This window comes from Salminus brasiliensis, chromosome 25 (assembly GCF_030463535.1).
Source record: "Salminus brasiliensis chromosome 25, fSalBra1.hap2, whole genome shotgun sequence".
Taxonomy (NCBI): Eukaryota; Metazoa; Chordata; class Actinopteri; order Characiformes; family Bryconidae; genus Salminus; species Salminus brasiliensis.
The window spans coordinates 17488330-17511740 of record NC_132902.1 but is presented as its reverse complement, the minus strand read 5'-3'; the positions used below and the strand labels follow the sequence as shown (position 1 = coordinate 17511740).

General features: G+C 43.2%; 1 protein-coding gene across 1 annotated transcript in view; it reads right to left on the bottom strand.

Annotated features, from left to right (window-relative positions):
* Nucleotides 1-23411, bottom strand: part of lgr4 (leucine-rich repeat containing G protein-coupled receptor 4) — a 76215-nt gene that overhangs the window by 28687 nt on the left and 24117 nt on the right. The window contains exons 2-4 of the mRNA XM_072671181.1: nucleotides 15790-15861; nucleotides 3928-3999; nucleotides 521-592 (exon numbers count right to left, since the gene is read on the bottom strand). Of these exons, the coding sequence (XP_072527282.1) occupies nucleotides 521-592; nucleotides 3928-3999; nucleotides 15790-15861 (216 nt within the window). The remainder of the gene's footprint in view (nucleotides 1-520; nucleotides 593-3927; nucleotides 4000-15789; nucleotides 15862-23411) is intronic.

The window sequence follows — 23411 nt, the reverse complement described above, 5'->3', positions numbered from 1 at the left end:
AGCTCTTTGAGATAACATTACAGCAGGGATAAAAATCAATGGTCATTTATCAGAATCTTAGAACCTTAGACCTTAGAAACCTTAGAATGAGCTACCTGGCAAGGTTGCCCTTTGCCCCCTTCATTTTTGCATTGTTTTTGAAACCATTAGCTCAGTGAGGTTTTGAGGCAAATCAAGTAGTACTTAAGCAATTTCAGGACGTTGGTCTTAAGTTAATCAGTATCACAGAATCAATTAAATACAGTGAATCATTATTGTGATATTTATCTTTGCAAAACATACAAAAATGACAGAAAGCAGATATAAAAAAATTAGGCCTCTACGCAATCACTTTTTCACACTGTACATCTTTACCAATTTCATTTGAACGTTTCTCTGGGTGCTTTTATGAGTCAGGATCTTCATGTATTCCAACAAAAATCACTAATTCGGGTCGCCATGGTTTCAATATGGCACACTGCATTATTGCAATATTAGTACTCTGTTCACACTGTGTGGTCCTAGCATGTGTGTTACTTACAGAGACTGCAGAGCATGTAGGTTCTTGAGGGCATCACTGGGAACGGTCTTCAGCTGATTATTCTGAAGCATGCTAGAAAAAAAAAAAAATAACAGTAAGACAAAAATGTCCCAATTAATCACAAGTCTCTGATCCCTCACTGTTATTAAAAAAAGCAGCATGTCAATTTATAAGGATGTTAAATTGCATAAAGACATAAACTGGAAACATTAAATGTTCAAAGGAAGAATTAATGCAAACATGTGAGAGGATACATAAAAAGTACAAACCTAAAGGAACCAAAGGTTTATGTTAAATCATATCATTCATTAGCCAATGTCACGGAAGTCCTACTCTTTTGAATTAGTGTGACATGGATTTTTACAAGTAATCAGGGTTAGATAAAAAAGAATAGGATAAGAGGATGAAGGTGTGTGTTTGTGTGTCTATAAGGTGCTAATCACTGTTCACATCTCTTCCTTTTTCACTATCAGCATGTTCTGGCGTCACTAGAGTGCCACAGGCCAACAGCAAGACCTCAGCACAACAGATTTAATACAATAACAAGAAAAGACACCTGTACAAACCCAGAAACCAATTACTACTAGGGGTCATTTGGTTCATAGGTCTCCTAAAACCAAAGCTGGGACCTTATAACATATTATAATATAATATAAATAATAATGCTACATAATATAACCTTAATATCCCAACTGAGCAGCCATGGGCCCTACAAACTTCAGATCCAGGCTCTTCCTGTGAAAAATTCTGTGAAACTGGGGTTGAACAAACAACCCACCACCTGCTAGTCATTAGCACTAACCGAGCTCCTGACCATGCCCTCAAAATCAAACAGCCCCAAGTATGCTGTATCAGGAATGTCTAAGCTCTGGACCACCGGATGATAACTCATGACCACCGGATGATAGCATCTGGCGCATCCGGTGGTCCTGAGTTAATATGAACAAGACGAGGATATGTAAACTCTCTTCTTGCTCTCTCTCTCCAGAATGTAGCAGCCTCGTCACACTGTAGATTCAGGCCTGCAGCATGTATCGACTAGGACTGAGCAATATTACGATATTTTGCATTATTGTGAGAAATTACATCACAACATGATGCAACATCAGCATTTTGCAGAAATCATCAGTACCTCTGGAAGCCAGACCGGCTGTCAGTTTATTTAAAATGAGCATAATTAGTCCTTATTCATTTAATTTATGACGAGTTCATTCATCGATATGACGAAGTACTGTATGTGAAATCTTGAATAAAACAATAACTGTATTCATTCTTTTCATTTAGTGTTTCTTTAAAGTGCTTTTCAAGCACTTCAAGTCATCAAATAAACAAAATATTATAATACATATTGCGTATGGTCTTGAAAGTACACTATAAAGACAAAAGTATTGGGACACCTGCTCATTCATAGTTATGTCTGAAGTCCCCAAGCTTTAGGCATGGTGCCAATATGTCCATTTATTTCTTTACCGAGAGTCCTATTCTATTGGGAATACTTCCCTTCAGTCACTAGACAAGCTGTGTGTGTATCTGAACATCTGTGTCAGCAATAAGGGTAACTTAAAGTAGCTGAATGCATCCATTAGAAGAGGTGTCCATAAACATTTGGACATACAATAGTGTGATGTTACAATTTTGCTTTAGTATCAACAGTCCATCACTGTCTAATAGCACATAGATTTCTAAACCAAGATCGGTTGTTCTTCTAAACCCATTTCCAACCTCAATCTCACCAGAGCAAGGAAACCCCCAAGTTCTAGAAGAAGCACTACTACCAGGTCCAACAGAACCCCGTTATTCTCATCTAGCCAATCAAAGCTGTCACTACTAGCTTCGCTGCCTTCTTCCTTTTGCGTGTTGAGCAAGGCCAATCAGATGGGCTCTCCTCAAACCGCGTAACTGGTGACGCTCGAGACTCGTAGTCAGTACATACACACTCTAATGTAAGCTGTTCCCAGGTCAGTCTGTGGGAGCATCAGAAGGTCTAGAGGCAGGCCAGAGAGAGGACAGGAAGAGGGAAAAAGAGAGCTTTATGCAAAGTGCAGCCGGGGTGACGCAGGGGGCCGATAAGCGGCATTCGAACTGGCTCACAAACACATCAAGGACAAAGCTGTTACATCATGCGGTCACATACCAGACCCAGGAGAGACAGAGAGACAGTCATAGGGAGGGACAGAGTGAATGAGAGAGACAGAGTGAGATAGAGAGAGAGTGCGAGGGAGGGAGGGTCTGTCCTCAGGCCTAGTCCTAATCTACGGAAAGGCACGCTGGAAGGCTCTTCATCATCACAGTGACAGAGCTGCGGATCCTGTAGCTGTGAGATTCCTGTCACTCACACACTAACATGCCAACTCTCCAGTCACACTCGCTCATATCAGCACATGAACACACCATACACACTACTACTTCAGCCCGACACAAGAAAAGCAGGCCCTAGTGGTGTACTCAACATAAGGGTGGGCGATTATTATATGCCCATATCATCGCTATCACAAAAATCTTGTACACTATATGGACAAAAGTACTGGGACACCTGGTCATTCATTGTTTCATCTAAAATCAAGGGTATTAAAAAAGTGGTCACTACTGTCCAGGGAACGCTTCCTACTACATTTTGGAGCATTGCTGTAAGGATTTGATTGCATTCAAGGACAAGAGTAGTATTGATGTTAGGAATGTTTATCACCCTACCTCTTTCCCAAATCCTCAACTCATCCCAGTGTTGAATAAAGCACTATCCTTCATTACAGAGAACACAGTTTCACTGCTCCACAGCTCAATGCTGGAGGGGCTTTATACCCCTCTAGCCCACACCTGGCTTTAGGCATGGTGTCAACAGGTTCATGTTAATCTGTTTCAGAGAGTCCTAATCTATTGGCAGTACATCTCTACAGGGACTAGAGACGCTATGTGTGTGTGTGTACACCTGTGCATCTATGTCAGTAATGGGTGCAACTTAAAGTTGCTGAATGCATTCATTAGAAGGGGTGTCCACAAACATTTGAACATATAGTGTACCTTCAAGATGGCAACTTAATTGGAGATTTTTGGGCATTTCTATTGGTCCATTCACCATTAAACACTGAGTCCATTAAGTCCATTAAGTACTCATGGTGTCCAAGATTTGCTTATATGCAAAAACTGAACGTTTTAATGAAGTGCATTCTAAAATGAGTAGATGATACCTGTGGGCGTGGCGTATTTATATATAATAATAAATCCACTCTTTCACTGGACACTGTTGTGGACAGTGTGTGTTCCTGGTGTGTATGATAGGCTTCAACACTGGCACTGATCTGAGTACTGATTCGGTGCTTTTGGAGCGTATCTCTTTGGGGAGCAGTTTGACCAGTGGTTGCATGTAGATGTATGTATAGGCATCTGTCTGCCAGTAGTGTAGTACTTACAGGACTTTAAGCTGGTGAAGTCCAGACAGAGCCTCAGGGTGGATGAAAGCAAGGTCATTACCGGCCAATCGCCTACAGTGAGAGAGAGGAAGAGAAATAGAGAGAGAGAGGGGTTGTCAACAAAAGCACTAAATTGTATAAAATGCAGATCTTTTACTGAAGAAGTCCAGCACCATCGTTACATTCGAGTTCAATAAATCCATCAATTAAATCTCAACATCTGCCTGAATGTGTCATCTGCCCTGTCTTTCAACCATACTGACCATCCCTCAACATGCTGGTGGCTCCGGTCCACTGGTGGTCAGCAGCAGGGGCATGTGCACGGTCACACCTCACTCAGAGCCAGCCTGTATGGCTGTTATCAGTGCTGTGCTGTCAGGGTCTGTGATAAGCTCCACACACTCCAGCAGCTCTGACTTCCCAGACTATCTGCACAAGGCTCTGCTCAGCCTGCATCTGTCTGACCGCTGCAGATGCCTCCAGAGGTGTCAGAATGTGATGGCTCTATCTGTGCCGCGATGGGATCAGTGTGAGCAGACGTGTTTAAAGCCAGAAAACTGCCAGCTAATGAAATCCCTTATACACACACACATACACACATACACACACACACACATATACAGAGACATATCCCAACACCTGCTATTCATAGAGTAGCAGGAGGAATTCTTGGGTGTATCTGGGCATGAGATAGGAGAGTTTTGCCATTACCTGTGAGTGTGTGTGTATCTTGCTGCAGAAGTACTGTGTGTACGTGCTATTTAGCATGTATTTGATTAGGGGTTGGGCAGTATCTAAAGCTTTTATACCCCTGCGAGAGCCCCAAGCTAATGCTCCACATCAGTCTGACAGTAGCCTTTACATACAAGTATTGGGACCCCTTCTCATTTATTGTTTCTTCAGAAATCAAGGGTACTAAAAAGATTTGACCCTGCTTTTGTTGGAGTAACAGTCTCTACTGTCCAGGGAAGGCTTTCAATGATATTCTGGAATATTGCTATGAGGATCTGACTGTATTCCGGCAACAACAGCGTTAGTGTGGGTAGGATGTTAGATGATCACCACCCCACCTCATTCCCAACTCCCCAGCATGCAAGTATAGGATGGAGCACCATCATTCCAGAGAACACGGTTCCACTTACTTTGCAGCTCAATACTGGGGGTTTGGGGGGGCTTTGTAATCCTCTAGCTCACAGCCTGGCATTTGGATTAGGCATGGTGCCATTTGGTTCATGTTTGTCTGCTCCAGAGAGTCCTATTCTATTGACAATACTCATCTACAGGCAAGCTGTGTGTATGTGTGCATTTGCATCTCTGTGTCAGATACATTTCAGATTCATTAGAAGGAAGACCTCGTTGGCGACCTCGCCCAGCATCACTTCATGAGGTACTGGGTCCTTCACATCAAACTGGTATATTTGTGGTCTACATCTTAAGGCACATGACAAATGGAACATGAATCATCACAGATGTCATTTAATGCCCCAGAACCTTTTTTTTTTTTTAATAAATAGCAGATATATTAGTCCTAAACTCCCCATTGTTGAAATGCTGCCACTGACGATTCTATGCAGCCAATGGCGGTCTGGCAAAACTAGGATTTGTCTTGCTTGTTTATTGTTATTACACATAAATCTAATATATTAATATTATAATTAATAATTGTACTGACTCAATTGCACCCAATTACAATTACACCACTAAAAAATCTCATTACATTAACACACGTTACAGTTAAGAAGGCTTTTTGTGTGTGTGTGTGTGTGTGTGTGTGTGTGTGTGTGTTGGGGGCCTGGTGGAGGATTCACATACTATCGCCAAACGTGGCCTGAAAGATTTACAGTAGATTTATCACCTTCTGCAAAAGGAGTCAATTTTCCCTCCACTCCCACTCTCCTTTCCCTCCTACCTCTCTCTCTCATTCTCTCTCCCTCCGTTCCGTAAAAATAGGCCTTCAGAGTTCAGCAGATTTGAAGACTCACATTCCTGACCCAAACAGTCTACCAACACTCGTCAGGGCGCTGGTGAGCTCTATGTCTGACCCCCAGCTGCATCATGTGCTGCCTTGTGTCCCTTTGGAATGGGAGCTGAGAGACCTTGAGAACAGAACTGGCAGAATTCCCGTTTGGAGCAGACATGACGTTACCCGTTCTCTTATTCTACAGCGCTATGTGACATCCCGGCCGGAGCTCAGCACTTCAACCCCTTTTCCACCGACAAGGTGCAGGTGCTCCTGCCAGAGCCTGTTCTAGTTCCCAAGAGCCGAGGAGAATGAGAGCTGAACAATGATGCAACTGGATGTGGGCAGAAGTTAGCCTAGAATTTAGCATGTCAAAATTCAGGGTACTCTCCAGTCCACATTTTGCCAATCCTTCTCCAGGTCCAGCCTTTTCAGCTGATCTTACCCATCAATAGCAATATGCCATGTCTAGTTTTTACTCATTTGTCCAGGAAGCAAGTGAGGCAGAGGTTCTGCTTAGCATTTCCTGTTCCTTTTGGAAAATAGCACATCAATTCCAGGGCTCACGTTACCACGTCTCACAATCTCTTACATCACCAGTTCTCTGGTTCTGGACCCTCAGGCTGGAATGAAAGAGATTCTGCTTGACAAAAAGTTAATTTCTTGTGCCAGAAATGTGTGAAACAGTGGGATTAGTGGGAATAGTGTTCTCATCTGAGCATCTGAGAAAATGCATCTTGCACGAGAACGTAAAAGGCCCAGATACATCTCTTGACTGAGAGCTTGCAAACAGCAAATCACTGCCAGTTGTTTGGTACATGAATCAGGCCTTGTGACCATGGCTTTTCCTGTGCCACTTACTAAGCAAGAAAGTAAAGGCCAAGGAAGGGAAGCGAGAGAGTGTACGTGCTAGGCTAAAAGCTAAAACTGGCTCTTACCATCTCTTCACTCCAACGTCCGCTCCCTCAAAAACAAACTAGATGACCTCAGACTAGAGCTATCCACACTTTAGAAGGGCAAGTCAAAAGCACCATGGGAGTAGGCCAAACCGTGGATAGTGAGCTGGTACCGTGCTACAGTGAGGAGACACATGAGAGGACAGTAATACTCAGGAATAATTACAGAAACTTATTTCAATGTTCTTTATTAGCTATGCTATGCTACATGTCCCCTGTTAGCTGTTGCGGTGTTAAAAAACAGCCAATAAAGGTGAGATCATAGCTCACCATAAAAGGAAAATCAAGGTTCACACCAACAAAAGTTACACACTATTTTTACATCAAATAACTAGTTCACCTGCTGAGTAAATCCATTTACGAAGCATCTATGAAGAGGACCATTAGAAATTTTCTCAAATTGAAGCAAATTTGTCTTTGCAACAAAAATAACAAAATCTAAAAATATGGAAAGACAAATTTGCCCGAATTTAAGAATTTTACTTACCATCTCTTTTTGAAGCTTATTTCAAAAGCAGAAGTGAAACAGGCTAACGTCTAGTGTGACAGTGGTCCTTAAATTCACCACTAACACTGAATATTAGTCTAAGACTAGGCTTAATTGGTGTCTGGGGAAAAAAGGCACTGCTGTTTTTTCTTCACACATTTTTTGGAGGACTTTTTAAAACAGCAGCAGAACTGCAGCTCATCAGTAGTCCACCGCAGATTAGTCAGCACATCTCATTCCCATTCGGATCCCTGTTTAAAAGTGCACTGAGTAAACTTGACCTGAGCTTTTGCTGACCTCACGCTAGCAGAAAAGCCTGAGCAGCAACACTGACCCTGACCCATACTGTCGAAGACATCTGCAGGGTTCCTCATGTGCAATAACCTTTAGCCCTCAACACAGTCAGCAAAATTAGCCCTACGTGATAGAAGGCCTAATTAGCAGGCCACCTTCTTTCCACTTACGAGACCCTTCTCCAGCCTCCATGTCTCCATGTTTCCCCCCACCTGAGGGTGCGTGCCTTAATGCTAGGCCGGGGGAATTAGCTAAAGCTACCATTTCTCATGCTCTCTCACTGAGGGGGGTGGGGTGGGGGTGGGGGGTTACACTGCTGTTCCGCAGGAGGAGAAGAAAAGAGTGGAAAGAAGAGTAGACCGCTTTAATTGGGAGGGTGAGGACATGACAGAAGCACCTTATCAGCCCGGATGATCGTAGGGGTGCAGCTCTACAGCAACGAAGCACAAAGAACCACACACATACACGAGGGGGATAGACGAAGAGAGCGAGAGAGAGAGACTCTTTGAGGCAGACGCACGCTGAGTTTCCATGAGCAGTTATGAAAGCTTGAACGCTTTTGTTTATGTGTGTAGGAGTAAATGTGTATAGAACACTAACACATCTGGTCCCACGGATCCAGGAGACATTCCACCAATACAGCAGCTTTTGCTTTCTCCCAACATACATTTGTCAAGAACACAAGCACAAAATATAGCACAGAAAGGAAAATGCTGTGTTTCCGGACGTCAGCAGTGATTTACCATGACAAGCTTTTTTTTTTTGGGACACAAAAACACAGCCATTAGCTCCGGGTGGCTCTGCAGGCTAAGCAGGCGAGTTCGAATCCTAGCTTGTGCTGCTTCTCCATCAGCAGCCAGAGCCTGACAGAGCACAACTGACCAGGCTCTCTCTGGGTGGGTAGATGGCTCTCACTCTCTCCCCTCATCACTCCCATTGTGATGTCCCGCCCGATAGCAGAGCTGGGAGTCTGGCGCTGTCCTCAGAGTGTGCTGGCTGCCTAGTGATGCTGCATTGGCAGCAGTCTGAACAGAGGCGATGGCAGACTTCACATGTATCATAGGATACCCTCCTACTCTCAGTGGGTCCTAGTAAGTGGCTCAGCTAAATTGGGGAGAAAACTGGGTAAATTATTTTTTTTTGCTTCTATGTTACACTACGTTCACATTACAAGCCTCAATAATCCCTCAATACTTTTTCTCTTAGATCGGATTTGATAACTCACATTCATGAATGTTAAAGCCTGTTTCCACCATTAACATTAACATGCTTTCTTGTTGATCGGATCATATTCGGATTTCACCTGTCCGCATGAAAAGCCAGATGTAAACACCCCCAAAGTGCATTGTGATCAGATTACGGTCAGATCACTGAAGCCACAATCGGTGGTGGTCTGAGACGGATCTTGTCCACATTTAATACGTGTAAACGGAATGTGTCTTCTGTGATTGGATTACGTCAGGCAAGTGTATTAAAAACGTCAACACAAGTAATTATTAATCAGTATTACTGTGGATTTTGGCTTTCCTCTTGACATTCATCTCCTCCATAGTTGTTTGCGTGTTGCCGGGGCTGGCTGATGGCGACAGCTCTAAGCGCATGCGTACAGGTAAATGGTTGCATGAAATCCGATCTGACCCTTCACATGTCACATGCCCACAAATCGGATACGTATCGGATCTAGGACCACATGAAAATGACTCAATGACTCTGGTTTGAAATGACCTGGTTTGACATGTCAAAACTCATGTGAATACAGCCTTAATTAACTGGCTTTCTCAATACTGCTGCTGCTGTATTCTTTATTTCATGTAAAGAATATCATCAAATTAGAGCTAAAATCCATAGGTTTTTATTTCATTTGCCTCACAACTGACTTTTTTGGAGACGCACACACACAAACAGGAATAAAGCTGAAGTTGCTGAAATGTCTAACAGCACTATGCAGTTTTTTCGAGGCTTTAACATACAACAGTGCAAGGCCTTTCCCTCCATTGCTCCCTTTCTGGTTTGGCTGAGTCTCAAAGCCACCAGTTAGGGTCACACACACACACACACACACACACACGCACACACACACACACACACACACGCACACACACACACATACATACATACACACATGCGCGTGCTCCTCGTTGCGGGGCGGTTAGCGTCGCTGGGCTCTGGAGATGACATCCCTGATCTTTTATTTGCCTGGAGCGTGTGTAATCTGCTTTCTGTGGTCACTGCGCTCTGCTGGAGTTTGCCAACAGCGCACTGCTGGCCTGGCCAGCTTCAGAAACAGCTGTGCAGTTAGCCAGGGCTGCGTCCCGCCGGGCCCTCTAACTCTCTCTCTCCGGGGACCTGTAAACCAGTGCTTCGGACTATTCTCAGGAAGACGTTAAATAACAAACTAACAGAGCAGCTGCACCTGGAAATGTACAGCTAGCTCGTTAGTGCTGTGTCTCACAGGCAGTGTTATATTGTATGCTATTATGTGATATGATAACGGTGGTGTAAATCGATTGGTGCATCATGACGCAACCATCTGAAGGCTGTGGAATCTTTCTGGAATGCTCATGAATCATAATTTATCCTCAATAAAATATGAACGAAGGTTGTAACAATACGCACGAGTTGCAGTCTGGTGCATGCGGCTGTTTGGACATCACGTTGGGCTCGTTTGGTACAAAGACTTGAGGCTAACCCAGGCTTATTTTCAGTCTTTTTAAACGGACAAGTTAACGCTGGTTCCACCTAGTGTGGTCTAGTCCCCCATGAGGTAGCTAAAGCAGCCTGTAGTATGTCAATATTAGCAAGTTAGCACTATGCTAATATTAGCATTATCACCATGATTTCATGAGTTGAACTACAATGGAAAAAGGCCATAATCAGTTCACCGCCTGATAATCCAGTACTAATCCGACTAATAGCTCTGCGAATGGTCGGAATAGTCTCGGAATAGCATGCGTCCATGTTTACACCTCAGTCAGAGGTTCCAAAAATACACTTTCTAACCGATTGAAGTAGTTGAGTACTCCTTTAAATAATCTTTTAAATAGAGGAATAATGGCCATTTAAACACCTGTATCCGATCACATTCCCAATCAGAATGTTATACTCAGCTCCATACTCAGCGCAAGAGCTGGGGCTACAGCATCAGGCATGATTACTGGAAAAGGGGTTCTCGCTGTATGTTCTGCAGGGGCGAGATCATCCTTCATCAAGTCACATAAAATCATGAACGACTGCCGTGTTACACAGAAATGTTGCTTCTGCTCAAAATCTGTGAGGTTTTGTGTACTCTGGGGTTGGACTGGCATCCAGCTGATGTGCCTCGGAATGCTGCAGGACATGACCTCTTCCTCTCACCCCTTCTTTAATACAGGGAATGTGAAATACATTTTCCTCCATCGTTTCAAGTTTGCAAGTCATTTTGGATTTTTAGTCAGATCGGATTACTGGTAGCGTGCACGTAAACAGAGAATTTCATCAGACTGTTGAGTGGCGCGTGCACATAAACACCTCCGGCTGAATCTGTAATCGGAGTGAACTCAATCGGACTGGAGCAAATCTTTGAAGTAAACACTGCCTGAGAGAGGCAGTGTCTCTCTACGCGCAGCAGCGAAAAAGGGCAAGAGATGGGGTGCGGGAGGGCCAAGAAAACTACTGTGCGATACTCAGAATTCCACTACAGTTCGCACAGTACCATGCAAATGCAATACAGCATACCACGTATTCTTCATATGACTGCACGCACCGAACCACAGTATACCCCTAGTATACGCCCATTATAAGGCCAAAATAAGAATCTGTCTTTGTTTCAAAAAAAGCTAATCCTGGATTGAGCCCATATTTACTATATGGACAAAAGTATTGAGACACACCTTTTAATGAGTTGTATTGCCACAGGTGTATAAAATCACGAACCTAGTCATGCAGTGAAAGAATGGACGAATCTAAAGAGCTCACTTAAATTAGGAAGTAAAAATCAATCAATCAATCAGTAAATAAATAAGTCAACAATTAATGTATTATGGAAAATCACTTTCCCTCAGGGTTTTTTTTTTTTTTTAAATAATATGTAAATGTTTCCGTTACTCTTCATGTCCACACAACTCAAATTTACATTTCTCTGCCTTCTCAGCCGACCACGATTTAGCCCCGCCCACTCACACTGCAGTTCTCAAGCGTATTTAGCTCTAAGCTCCATTCAGAAGTGTTTTAGGAGAGTCAGTCGAGGTCCTGTGCTAAAGCAGACACTGGAACCACCCCTTATTTAAAGAAGTTAAGCATGAGCATGTTTACAGCTGTTTATATCTCAGTTTTGTTGTTGTTGTTCTGAGTAAAGGTCATGTTTGGACTATTATGTTAGAGCTGCTGGTGTCTCCACATAATAAACCCCAGATTACACTGGGGGTAATTTGGATTTGGCAATAGCCCACAGGTATGCAGTGTGTGTTCTGCTCACTGATATGGTGGACTGTGCCAGTGATTTATGCGTGCTGGAAGTAGGCTAATACACACAGTCGGAATAATGAACAACTCGGTGAAGGGCAGATGTTTATATAACGACGGTGTAAAATAACTAACGCAGGATATACTTGTAGGATTAACTTTTACAGAAATAACTGTAAAGCACACATAATTAAAACATATACACTTACTCAAATGAGGCATGCAAATGCATGATTCTACACACACACACAATCTAACTTATCTACCTACAGACACACACAAATCTGGGGCGGATTAGTACCTGACAGCTTTATATCAGGCTGAATGGGAGTGGGAGGTGTGTGTGTGTGTGTGTGTGTGTGTGTGTGTGTGTGTGTGTGTGTGTGTGTATGCGTGTGAGGGAGGATTGTGTGACTATGAGCAGGGAATGTTCCTCTCTGCTGCGGGTGTGTCCCTCCCTCTTCCTAAGACTGCCTGGAAGACATCAGCCACGGGTCATAGTCACCCTGAGGCTACACACACACACACACACACACAAATTCATATACACACATGCACACACTCCAGAGTAACAACATAATTGCAAGACTAATGTCTATCAATAACAGACAAATCACTTGCAGAAGTTGCTCCTTAAATTCATCGACTCCCTCTTCCCACTTCCACCCAATCTGTTTGCTGTCACGCTAACTCTGTCTCTCTGCTTTTACTGCTGTTGACTTTTTGACATTACTGAAATCGCGCTGTTTACATTAACCTTGTATTTGCATAATATTTTCAGATTAACTTCCATTGTACCCTAAGAAAGCCTTTCTTTATGAGGTTTTGCATGACTGTGACAATGTGCTCCATCCAATGCCTTTGGGATAGGGGAGTAGGGGAGTTGGAGATGAGGTGGGGTGATGATCATCCAACATCCTGACCTCACTGACACTCTTGTCACTGAATGCAATCAAATCCTCACAGCAGTGCTGCAAAATCTAGCAAAAAGTCTTCCTCTCTGGACAGTAGAGACAATTACTCCAATAAAAGCAGAATAAGCTCTTTTTAATAGCCTTGATTTCGAAAGAAACAACAAATGAGCAGGCGTCCCATTACTTGTGTCATGATTTAGTTATTTTAGTTGCTTTTTAAAATAATCAATCTGCAAGCAGCCAATTTATTATTTATGGTTTATGATTTTGCCAGATCTGTGTTGCAGTTCCTTACGTTCCATGAAGCTCTTTATCTGACTTCATGTCTTTAATACTGGTGAAATAATGTATCTGACCAGTGAGTGTGTTTTTACCTGCAAAATCACCATATAAAATATAATATATAAGAACGAATAGAGAGAAACATACGTCTAGTAAAGAAATATACATAAAAAAACAATGTTCTGGTGGAACAACAAACAGTTCCACCAGAACCTCACCTCAACTGATGTACTGAAGAGTTGATTAGATAAACTAGGCTTTGGATGGATGTAAACACAGGACTGGATGGTTTTTATTAGCTAAAGTTTTAAATGAAAGGCATTTAAGATTGTGCTGTTTGTTCACTGCCTGAAGCTCGCATTTTGCAGAATAAATAAACATGGCGGTCTAAGACAGATAGGCTGGTGGCCTAATACACGCACAAACATGCAGTGTGAATTCACTCTATCCCATAATACACGTGCCGATTCCGCTTGTGAACTCTTTGAGTGTACTGCATTAATGTTAATATTTCTATTGATCATACTGTTTACTTCAGATGAGCTACTTTAAGGAACACTTTCTCAGGTGGTCTGTACGTTTGATGGCTCCTGAGGGCCCCAGGTCCCTGCCGTTCCCCTCCGCCCGGGACCAGTTCTCCTAAATGCTGGTTGCCACGGAAACCATTGTTTTGCCCTCTTCCTTCCTGCCTCGCATTCCTCGGCACAATGCGCTGAAAAGTAAATTGCCCTCTGACAAAGCTCTGGATGGCTGTGTTTGGGAAAGAAGGGAGCGGAGATTGGGACGGGTGAAAGACGTGCACGGGGTAAGAAAACACACTCCCCGGCCGAAAGAAAGAGAAGGGGAGAGAAGAAAGGCAAGAATAACAATGGGGCGGCTTTTAGGAGCTGGTCATCAGGGGCGTCTGTGAGTGAAGCTGAGGTACCTGATATCAGGTAGACTGATGTTATCTGCGCTTCCAGTGCGGCGCAGACGGCCAGACGCGGAGCGATGGGGAGCGCGGGGTAAAGACAAACACACGCTAGGAGATTAGACACACCTAGGGCGTGCGGCTTTGGGCTCGCATGCACATGCTGCGGCCACGTTGCGCTGCTGGACACATTAAAAACTTATTACAGCCAGTAAGATATGGCTCATACCAAGACCTGCCAGGAAAAACCAGTGCAAACTGGTCTTTCACAAAATGACTAATAACGTACACACAAGGCAGTAAACAAAAGATAAGCCACAATGACCAGTGCTGTAGCTGGCCCGAATCTATCACTGCAGCAAATCTGGATTCGTTAAATTGGTGTAAAAGGTTAAATTAAAGGTACATAGGTACATACTGGAGATATAGAACATGTCATAATAAAAATGATTCCCTCAGATCTTGCAACTATTATCAGATTAAAATTTCCATGGGCAGTTTTGTGGAATAATCGTGCTAACCTAACATCAGTTAAGTGTTAAATTAAAGGTACACTAAGTAGGCTTAGCATAACATAATATTCAGAAAAGATATTAGCAATCACATATGTTTATATCAATGTTAAGGCTTTTTGTTTTTTTGAAGACATAAAACATGTTAAAATTACATGGGCTATCTAATTAGGAGCAATGTTTGTGGGGGCAACCTTGCTTAGTTTTACATTGAATTAAAGGAACAATAAGTAGATTTAGCATAAAGTAATATTTACAAGTGCTAATAGAAGCAATCAAGTATGATGTAAAAGGGATAGATGGGATATCTGGTGATATTCTTCCAAAGATAAACCCTGCAGTTTGGTATTAAATTAAATGTTCATAACATGATATCCACATAATATTTATAATATAAATATATGTATAAAGATGTTAACAGCAGATCTTTTAAGTCCTATAAGTTGTGAGGTGGAGCCTCCATGAATTGCATCAATGAGCCTCAGATGTCCATGACCCTGTCTCCGGTTCATCTGTTTTGTTTTTTTTCTGGACCACCTATGGTAGCTACTGACCACTGCATACCAGAACAACCCCACAAGAATTGCCTGGTGTTTTGGAAATGTTCTGACCAGTCGTCTAGCCATCACAGTTTGGTCCTTGTCAAAGTGGCTCAGATTCGTATGCTTGACCATTTTTCCTGCTTTCAAGAACTGACTGTTCACCTACTGTCTAATATACACAAACATTAATTATGAAGATAATCAATGTTATTTACTTCACCTGTCAGTGGTGCTAATGTTATGGCTGACCGGTGTTTAGCGATATATCCCCATGCACTGTATGTCACTGTCATCTGATCCTATGAAAGGCAGATGGCCGATGTATTTCCCGAAATTTTGAGGTCTACTCAGAAAAGCTGCGTTTAAAAAAAACACTTATTTGCAGAACAACGAGCTCCTCTGTTAAGATAACGTTAAACTGATAATCAAGCCCGTCAGGCAGCCCAGGAAAACCGACCTCCTTTGTTAAGACAAAGTGCACTGATTACAAGAGGAGTCATGGGAAATTAAGAGAGGAGAGAGAAGTAGTACAAACAACCGAAACAAACACAAGATGCAGACTCACAGTTCCTCCAGGTACGGCAGGTTCTTGAAAACATTGGCAGGCAGCTCTGTGATGTTGTTCATGCTGAGGTCACTGCAGAAAGAAAATCAAACACACGCATTCAGAAGCAAATCCCATCAGTGTACTGGTTTCCATATGCTCCATACTAGTGGCTATATTGGATTATAGTTGAGGAAACTGTGAACAGCAGCAGATTTTAACACTGCCAGAAAATGATATCCTGGCATATGTGAACAGCTTAAATCAAGGCAATATGCTGATTATCAGACTGTTGCAGGAATAGTATGAGATTCCTCCGTTTTACAGGTGTTTTCACTTGTTTATAGTGATGTTATCTAATGGAATCCTTATTCTACTGCAAGTTTTCCAAACTTGCAGTCTTGTTCACGTCTAAGCCATCAGATGTCCTGCTGCATCCTGTATCGTACACACATGGAAATTTAGTCTTGTAAAATCACCCCCCCCCCCCCCCCTTAAAGCAGCGTTATGTAGCATTTTCACCTTCAAATATCAGCTTTGGAATCATGTTCATAGTATACAGTCTGTAATAGACATGCAAGATTTGCAAGATTTGTATTTACGACAGTGGTGAAAAAGTGGATCACATTCCCCACCTGTAGGGGGAGCCCAGGAGCAATAGCTATGTTGGTGATTCTTCTGTATTACTGCATTGTAGATGGGATTACTCTGGGTGGTCATCAGAAATGCAAGTTTCTCCAATGCACACATCTCGGTTACAAACAAATGTCTTTCAGGAACGGACGTTCTTCCAGAACCACTTTTATTAAGAGAGTTTAAGATTTCAGATATGCAACTGGTCACCTGGTCTTTTTGCCCTGCCATTTGAAAAGCAAGTGAAAAGCTGCTCAGTTGTTTTGAGGTCAGGTGACCGACTCTGTCATTTAAGAACATTCCATTTCTTTTCCTTAAGAAATTCTTGGGTCGCTTTCATGGTATGTTTTATGTCTATTTATGTTGTTGATCTATTGTCTTTTTACTTATTACTGATTCTGTAAACGGCACAATAAATAATACATTTGATTTGATTTGATTTGTTTCGGGTTTTTATCCATCTGTACTGTGAAGCACCATCCTTTTGCAGGATTTCACTGAATCTGAGCAGAAAGTATAGCTTCATACAGTTCAGAATTCACACAACTACTTCTACCAGCAGTAACATTATTAATAAACACCAGTCACCCAGTTCAACTGGCAGCCACCTTACATGCCCATGCTTTAACAGTGCCTTCGCCATGTTTGACACCCTAGTTTGGATTATGGACCCTTTCTTTCCTTCCCCGTATTTAAGTTCATCTCTGTTGAAAGAATCTTGTTTCAGAACTGATCAGGCTTTCTTTTTTAGACTGATGTTTGTATTAGTCTAATTTGACCTTTCTCTTCTTGAGTGTTTCTGTGGTTTGCATCTGAAACCCTCTGTATTTAAACTCATGAAGTGTCTTGACTAAATGTTGTGATGGGATTTTCTTTCACAAGAAAGAATTCTACTGCAATTTTCTACTTTAGTTGTTTTCTGTGATCTTCCAGGCTTTTTGGTGTTGCTGAGCTCATCAGTGCATTGCTTCTTTCTTTAAATTGCTGATTTGGCCACTCCCAAAGTTTCTCACGCCTCTCTGAAAGGTTTGTTTTATTTTCTCAGCCTAACAGTGACCCCTAATGATTGAGAGTTCCCATGAACAGCTACCCACAATGCTAATTCAACACATGGAATCAACTCCAGACCTTTTAACCTTTTCAAAGGCTTTGCATGACATGGACCCTGTGACCCTGTACTGAAACCTGTGATATTGGTATTGCAAAGGTACTATGTAGGTACCTTTCTACTCCACATTATGAAAAACCTACTCTGTACTACAACCCTTTCTTTCTTCACCTGTCTGTTTGGGTCTGCGGCCTCTGCCACTCATTATAGGCATGTAATGATTCACTGGAGCCACTGTGTTAGGGTATGGGTGTGTCCCAAAGAACAGACCCGGTTAGCCAGATCGAGTTAGAGACGACTGTCTTGCTGTTGAGACTTCGAGGAGAAGATCAGACGCGCTATCAGATGTGTGAGGAAAAAAAACGACAGAGGTTACCTGACTAAACGAAGGCTTAGCACGCTTTAGAGACGTACTCCTCCCTACACCTCTCTGAACACAGAGCTGCGAGAACACGTGCTGTGAGTAAATCCTGGCCGTAACCCCTCACACTCCCATTGCTGAGCAACGTGTGTAACTGTAATCAGCAAGAGCATCTACACCTTCTGCGGTGCTCCGCTCTTAATCACTGCATCAATCACAATTAGGGCCTCGTACGTCCCTGAGCGAGGCAACCCCGCGTTGTCCCATTTGATGTATTTGTATCGGATGCAGCCTGGCCTGCCTCCCCGAGCTGATGTTCATGCTCTACAAGTTGAAACAGAGAGCCCTACGCCTGGGAGCGCAGATAAGCGGCCGATTCCAGATCTCTGGTGAAGATGAAGAGGCACGCTACAATAATAGAAAGGAATCCTAAATGAGAGCTTATCGGCCCCCCTGATCGCCTGCAATGAGCTGCTGCGTGATACTGTACCGCCATCGTTTAGCTGTCTTGTCATGCAAGTATGACATCAGAAGGCCACACAGGCTCCGTTCTGTTGGCTCGGCCCTTCAGCTCATTAGAGATGTATGTCACATGGTTCTGCGAGGATAGGCCTGAGCTTGAGGGGGCTTCATGTACCAAAAATACACCCTAAACAAAAGCCCTGAGGCCCCTGCTGCTGCTCTACCTCACTCATTCGTCCCTATCTTTTTCTCTCTCTCTCTCTTTCTAACTCTGAGAAGACACACACACACACACACACACACACACAGCATGCAGAAGGTACAGCATGTAGCAGCTTGACAAAAAATGTAGACGTTTTGCCTCTCTGTCTGTCTCACTTCGTCTGTCTCTCTGAATTAGGACACCCCATGAAAACCTTTGCTCTTGATTGCTGAAGTGAGTGGGATCATCTTGGTGAAATCCAAAGAGCTCTCTGGGGCCTTCAGAAAGAAGCTTGTAGATGTAGATCAAAACGATCTAAACAACTACCAACAAGGCCTGGTCAGCAAGTTCAGAGCACCCAAGAGCAGACCGTAAGAAGCATGAAGAAGCCTCCAACAATCCTAAAATGTCATCACAGGACCTACAGGGAGCTCACGTCCAGTGAACTGAGGTGCTGCCTCTATAATCTGAAGATCGCTGGATCGAATCCTGGGTCACGCTGCTTGCCATTAGCAATTGGCCTTGCTCTCTCAGGGGTTATTCCTACTTTCAAAAGGTTTAAATGATACAAAAGGACCGTTAAGACATATTCACCGACCAGCCATAATAATATCACCACTGACAGGTGAAAATATTGATTATCTTCAGTCAGATCCTCAAGGGGTCGTGTTAATAGCTTAAGGATCTGAACCACTTTAACAAAGGCCTACTTGTGACGGCTAGACGACTGGGTCAGAACACCTCCAAAACATCAGGCAGGTCTTTCGGGGTGTTCCCTGGTATGCGGTGGACAGTACCTACCAAAAGTGGTCCAAAGAAAGGACAACCGGTGAACCGGCAACAGAGTCATGGGCACCTAAGGCTTGTTATTGTAACCCATGAAGGCCCAACCTCACAACTTACAGGACCTAAAGCAACACGGTGTAGCCTTTTTACCGTACTATACGGTATTTTCCCTCCACTACGCTGTAATAGGGAGAATAGTGTTACTGTCGCCGCTACTCTGGGCTCAGCACACTGCTAACTGCAATATGACACTTGGACAGGAAATGGGCAGGATCGTGAGAACTGTGTAATGCTCAGTCATACATTGGTCAATATGCTTCTTTCACCATCAGCCATGGCTCTCTCAAACTGTCCAGAACAAAATGTCCAGAAAAATGGTGTCTCAAACTGCGATTTAGACTTCCTGACTATAGGGGGACCCCAGGAGTGAGAAATGCTCCTTTTCCATAGTGTTGTTTTATACAATCTGCCTCTTGGTGCCAGATATCACAGGACGCCAGATATCACAGGACGCCTTCCGAGGTCAGATCTGTTGTGGTGGCACAAGGGGAACCTAACTCAGTATTAGACAGGTGTTGCTAATGTTATGGCTGATTGGTGTAAGCCTTAAATATAGGTTACATATTCAATTCATTCATTACACTATGCTGTATACATCAATGAACAAAAAGTCTTCACTGTCACACAAAAAACCTTGTATCTCCACTTTGGCCATTTTTCACTGCAGTTTATTTATTTTCATGATAAATGGACCAATAAAAATGCTCCAAACTAAAAAAAAAATACACTAACTTCCATTCAAAGTTAAGAAGATTTTTTTCCTTCTCCACAGTGAATCTGTGGCAGTGAGATTTTCATCTCCACTCATTCCCCAGTATCACAAGTTCTCAATGAGATTTAAATCTGGTGATTACGGGGCTTTTGTCATCACCTGCATTTCTTGTGAACCACTCCCTCCTTTGATGGGCTAGGTGGCATATTTTTGGAATAGAAAGTCATGTTTGTGGTTTTCTTCTGAAGGAAGAGGAGATCCCTGCACATCAAAAGCTGTTGCGAAATATCAATATATAACATACGGTACGTGTATCCACTGAGCTGTTCTCCAAGACACCATGGTGCTGGGCTTCATGCTCGGGCTGTATAATATAGACAGATTAATGGCAGTATTGTGACTGTGATATGCCTTGCAATTCATTAAATGTGCGGTTGAATCAGTCATGTGACTTGAATAAACACTGGTTTGCATTTTTTGACATACACTATAAGGGCAAAGATATTGGGACACTTGGAAGGCTCTGTACTAGATTTTAGAGCATTACTGTGAGGATTTGATTGCATATAGTGACGAGAGCGTTAGAGAGGTCAGGATGAGGGATGGCTCCCCAACTCATCCCAAAAATTTTGAATGGAGCGCCATCACTCCAGAGAACACAGTTCCACAGCTCCACGGCTCAATGCTACGGGACGTATACCCCTCTAGCCGAAGCCTGGCATTAGGCATGGGCAATACTTTTCTACAGGGACTAGAAAAGATGTGTGTTTGCATTTGCACATCTGTATTGGCAATGGGTACAACCCAATGTAGCTAAATATATTCATTAGAAGAGGTGTCCACAAACATGATGGCCGTGTAGTGTATGTAAATAATGCATTAACGTTGAATTAAGGTTGCCCTAAAATGATAAACAGTATCAGATTTCCTTGGCATAGTCAAGTAACGAGTTAACCGGCCAATCAGAGTTCATCAGGGTGTCTTATTTTGAGTCAAAATAACAGGGTTGTATATAGGGACTGATTCCTCAAAGCATACACAGAAACACTCATCTGGAACCGTGATTGGTCAAAGGGCATTTTTGCATATTACAGCTTTTAACGATGTCATTATCGGCGAAGGCCAGTATCACAATAATGACTGTTGATGACGACGATATACCCTGCAGCCCTGGAGGACATATATACCCTACACACAGTGGAGGAAGCCTTTCAGCCTTCCAGGTTGGTGGTCTTACTGCCTAATGCATGACGTGAAGGAGGGTCTGACAGCAACACATGGAGGAAAAAAAAGAGAAATGGGGAACTTTTATTATTGCAGGTCTCACATTGACCCTTTGAATAAATGTTGTCTGATTAGCTTTTGAGGCAGATCCTAAACAAACACGACGTAATGTTCCTTCAGCTTCCTGCACGCTGTTTTTCTCTGCCGGCGTGATGAGGGTGCATTGAGGAGGTCTCGGCGGCGTCTTGGGCTGTTGGGCCCAGGATCTTGATTAGGAATCCATTCTCTGGTTCTTCAAAAGCGTGGCCCCACGCGGTAGACGTGGAAACAGGGCACAACAGAGCTGAACAAACATCCTACGATAGCTAATGAGCCGAATCCCCCCCGAAAGAATGAAAAAAAAAGACTGAACTGAGAGAGAGAGAGAGAGAGAGAGAGAGAGAGAGAGAGAGAGAGAGAGAGAGAGAGAGAGAGACGCCATCTTGGATTTCACTGCCAGGCCTCTCTTGAAAGTGTATATGAGCATGAAGGCCTCTGGTCCCCTACAAGTATCAGATTACCCCCCCCCATACACACACACACACACACACACACACACACACACACACATACTTGTTTTTATGCAATGCTAGGACAATGGGTAACACACGTCCAGTATGAATGGAGATCAAATCTTTCAGTCCCTCTGTAAACTGAATTTCCCTGGAAACTTCGCCTGATTTTTTATTCTTTAAAGTTCTTCACTAAAGTTCTCCTGTAAAACAATTCTGTAAATTTCGCCTTTAAACATCTTCTGAAAGGTTGTTCTTTAGTAAAATTATCCTGTCAAGGTCTCCTGTAAACATCTCATTAAAGTTTTTTTTCTGTAAAATTCTTTAGTAAAGCCATCCTGAAAAAAAAACATCTTCTGAAAGGTTTTTCTGTAAAGTTCTTTTTGTAAAGTACTCTTGTAACATTGGTCTTTACTCTATAAAGTTCTTTAGCAGATCTTTAAAGGTCTCTTGTAAACCTCTTCTGAAAAGTGTTCCTGTAAAGTTCATCATAAAAAGTCCTTTAGTAAAGGTCCTCTGTAATGCTCTCCTGTAAAGTTCACCTGTAAAGTTCTCCTGGAACGATTCTGGAGATGCAATGTTCTGCTTGTGAAAAAGATATGAGTGTGAGGAACCTTTACCTTCGTAAAGAACCTTTACATCAAGCAAATGGTTCTTCACACTAATCTCCACGACAAACATGGTTCTAAATGGAACTAAAGTGGTTCTTCTTTAATATTGTTTACAGAACCATTTGAAGCACCTTTCATATGTAAATTGGTAAATGCAGGTTAGCCCCTTTCTCTCTGCTCTTCTCACAAAGTCAGGACGACTGTCCTGAAAGTGGACAAAAACAAATGCGCGCACACACACACACACACACACACACACACACACACACACACACACATACACAAAAGCGGCTGCTGAAAGGGGCCTCCCCATCCCCCCTGGAGCTTTGACCCCTGTCCCTTCTCCCTATCCTTTTCTTCATCCGCAGGTCCACAATTACCCTTCAGTCTGCTTTCACTGGGCCATGTAGCACCAGTCCTCCTATTCTCTCGCTCCCTCTCACTCTCTCTCTCTCTCTCTCTCTCTCCCTCTCCCTCTCCCTCTCTCTCCCTCTCCCTCCCTCTCCTGGTGGCGTCCCTGGGCCCCTATTCGTGCAGCACTCCCGGTGGTCCACTGGATACATTATGTATTGCTGACAGTCCTCCCCCACTCTTTCTCTCTCCTCTCTCTCTCTCTCAGTCTCTCTCTCACACACTCACAGTCATCCACACCCGCTGCCCCAGCCCCGGCTGCTATCGCTCTTACTCTGTGGGCCGAGGTGTCTAGGGGCAAGATGAGAAGGATGTGTGTGAGTGTGTGTGTGTGTGTGTGTGTGTGTGTGTGAGAGAGAGAGAGAGTGTGCGGGTCTGTGAATGCAATCTAGGCCTCTGAAGCCGTTTTCCTCATCAGGGCCTTGGGGCTGCAGCACAGTCACACAGAGGGGGACAGATGTACAGGGCATGCAGGGGTCATTAACTACAGTCAGCTCTTTTACCTCCATATTCATCAACCCC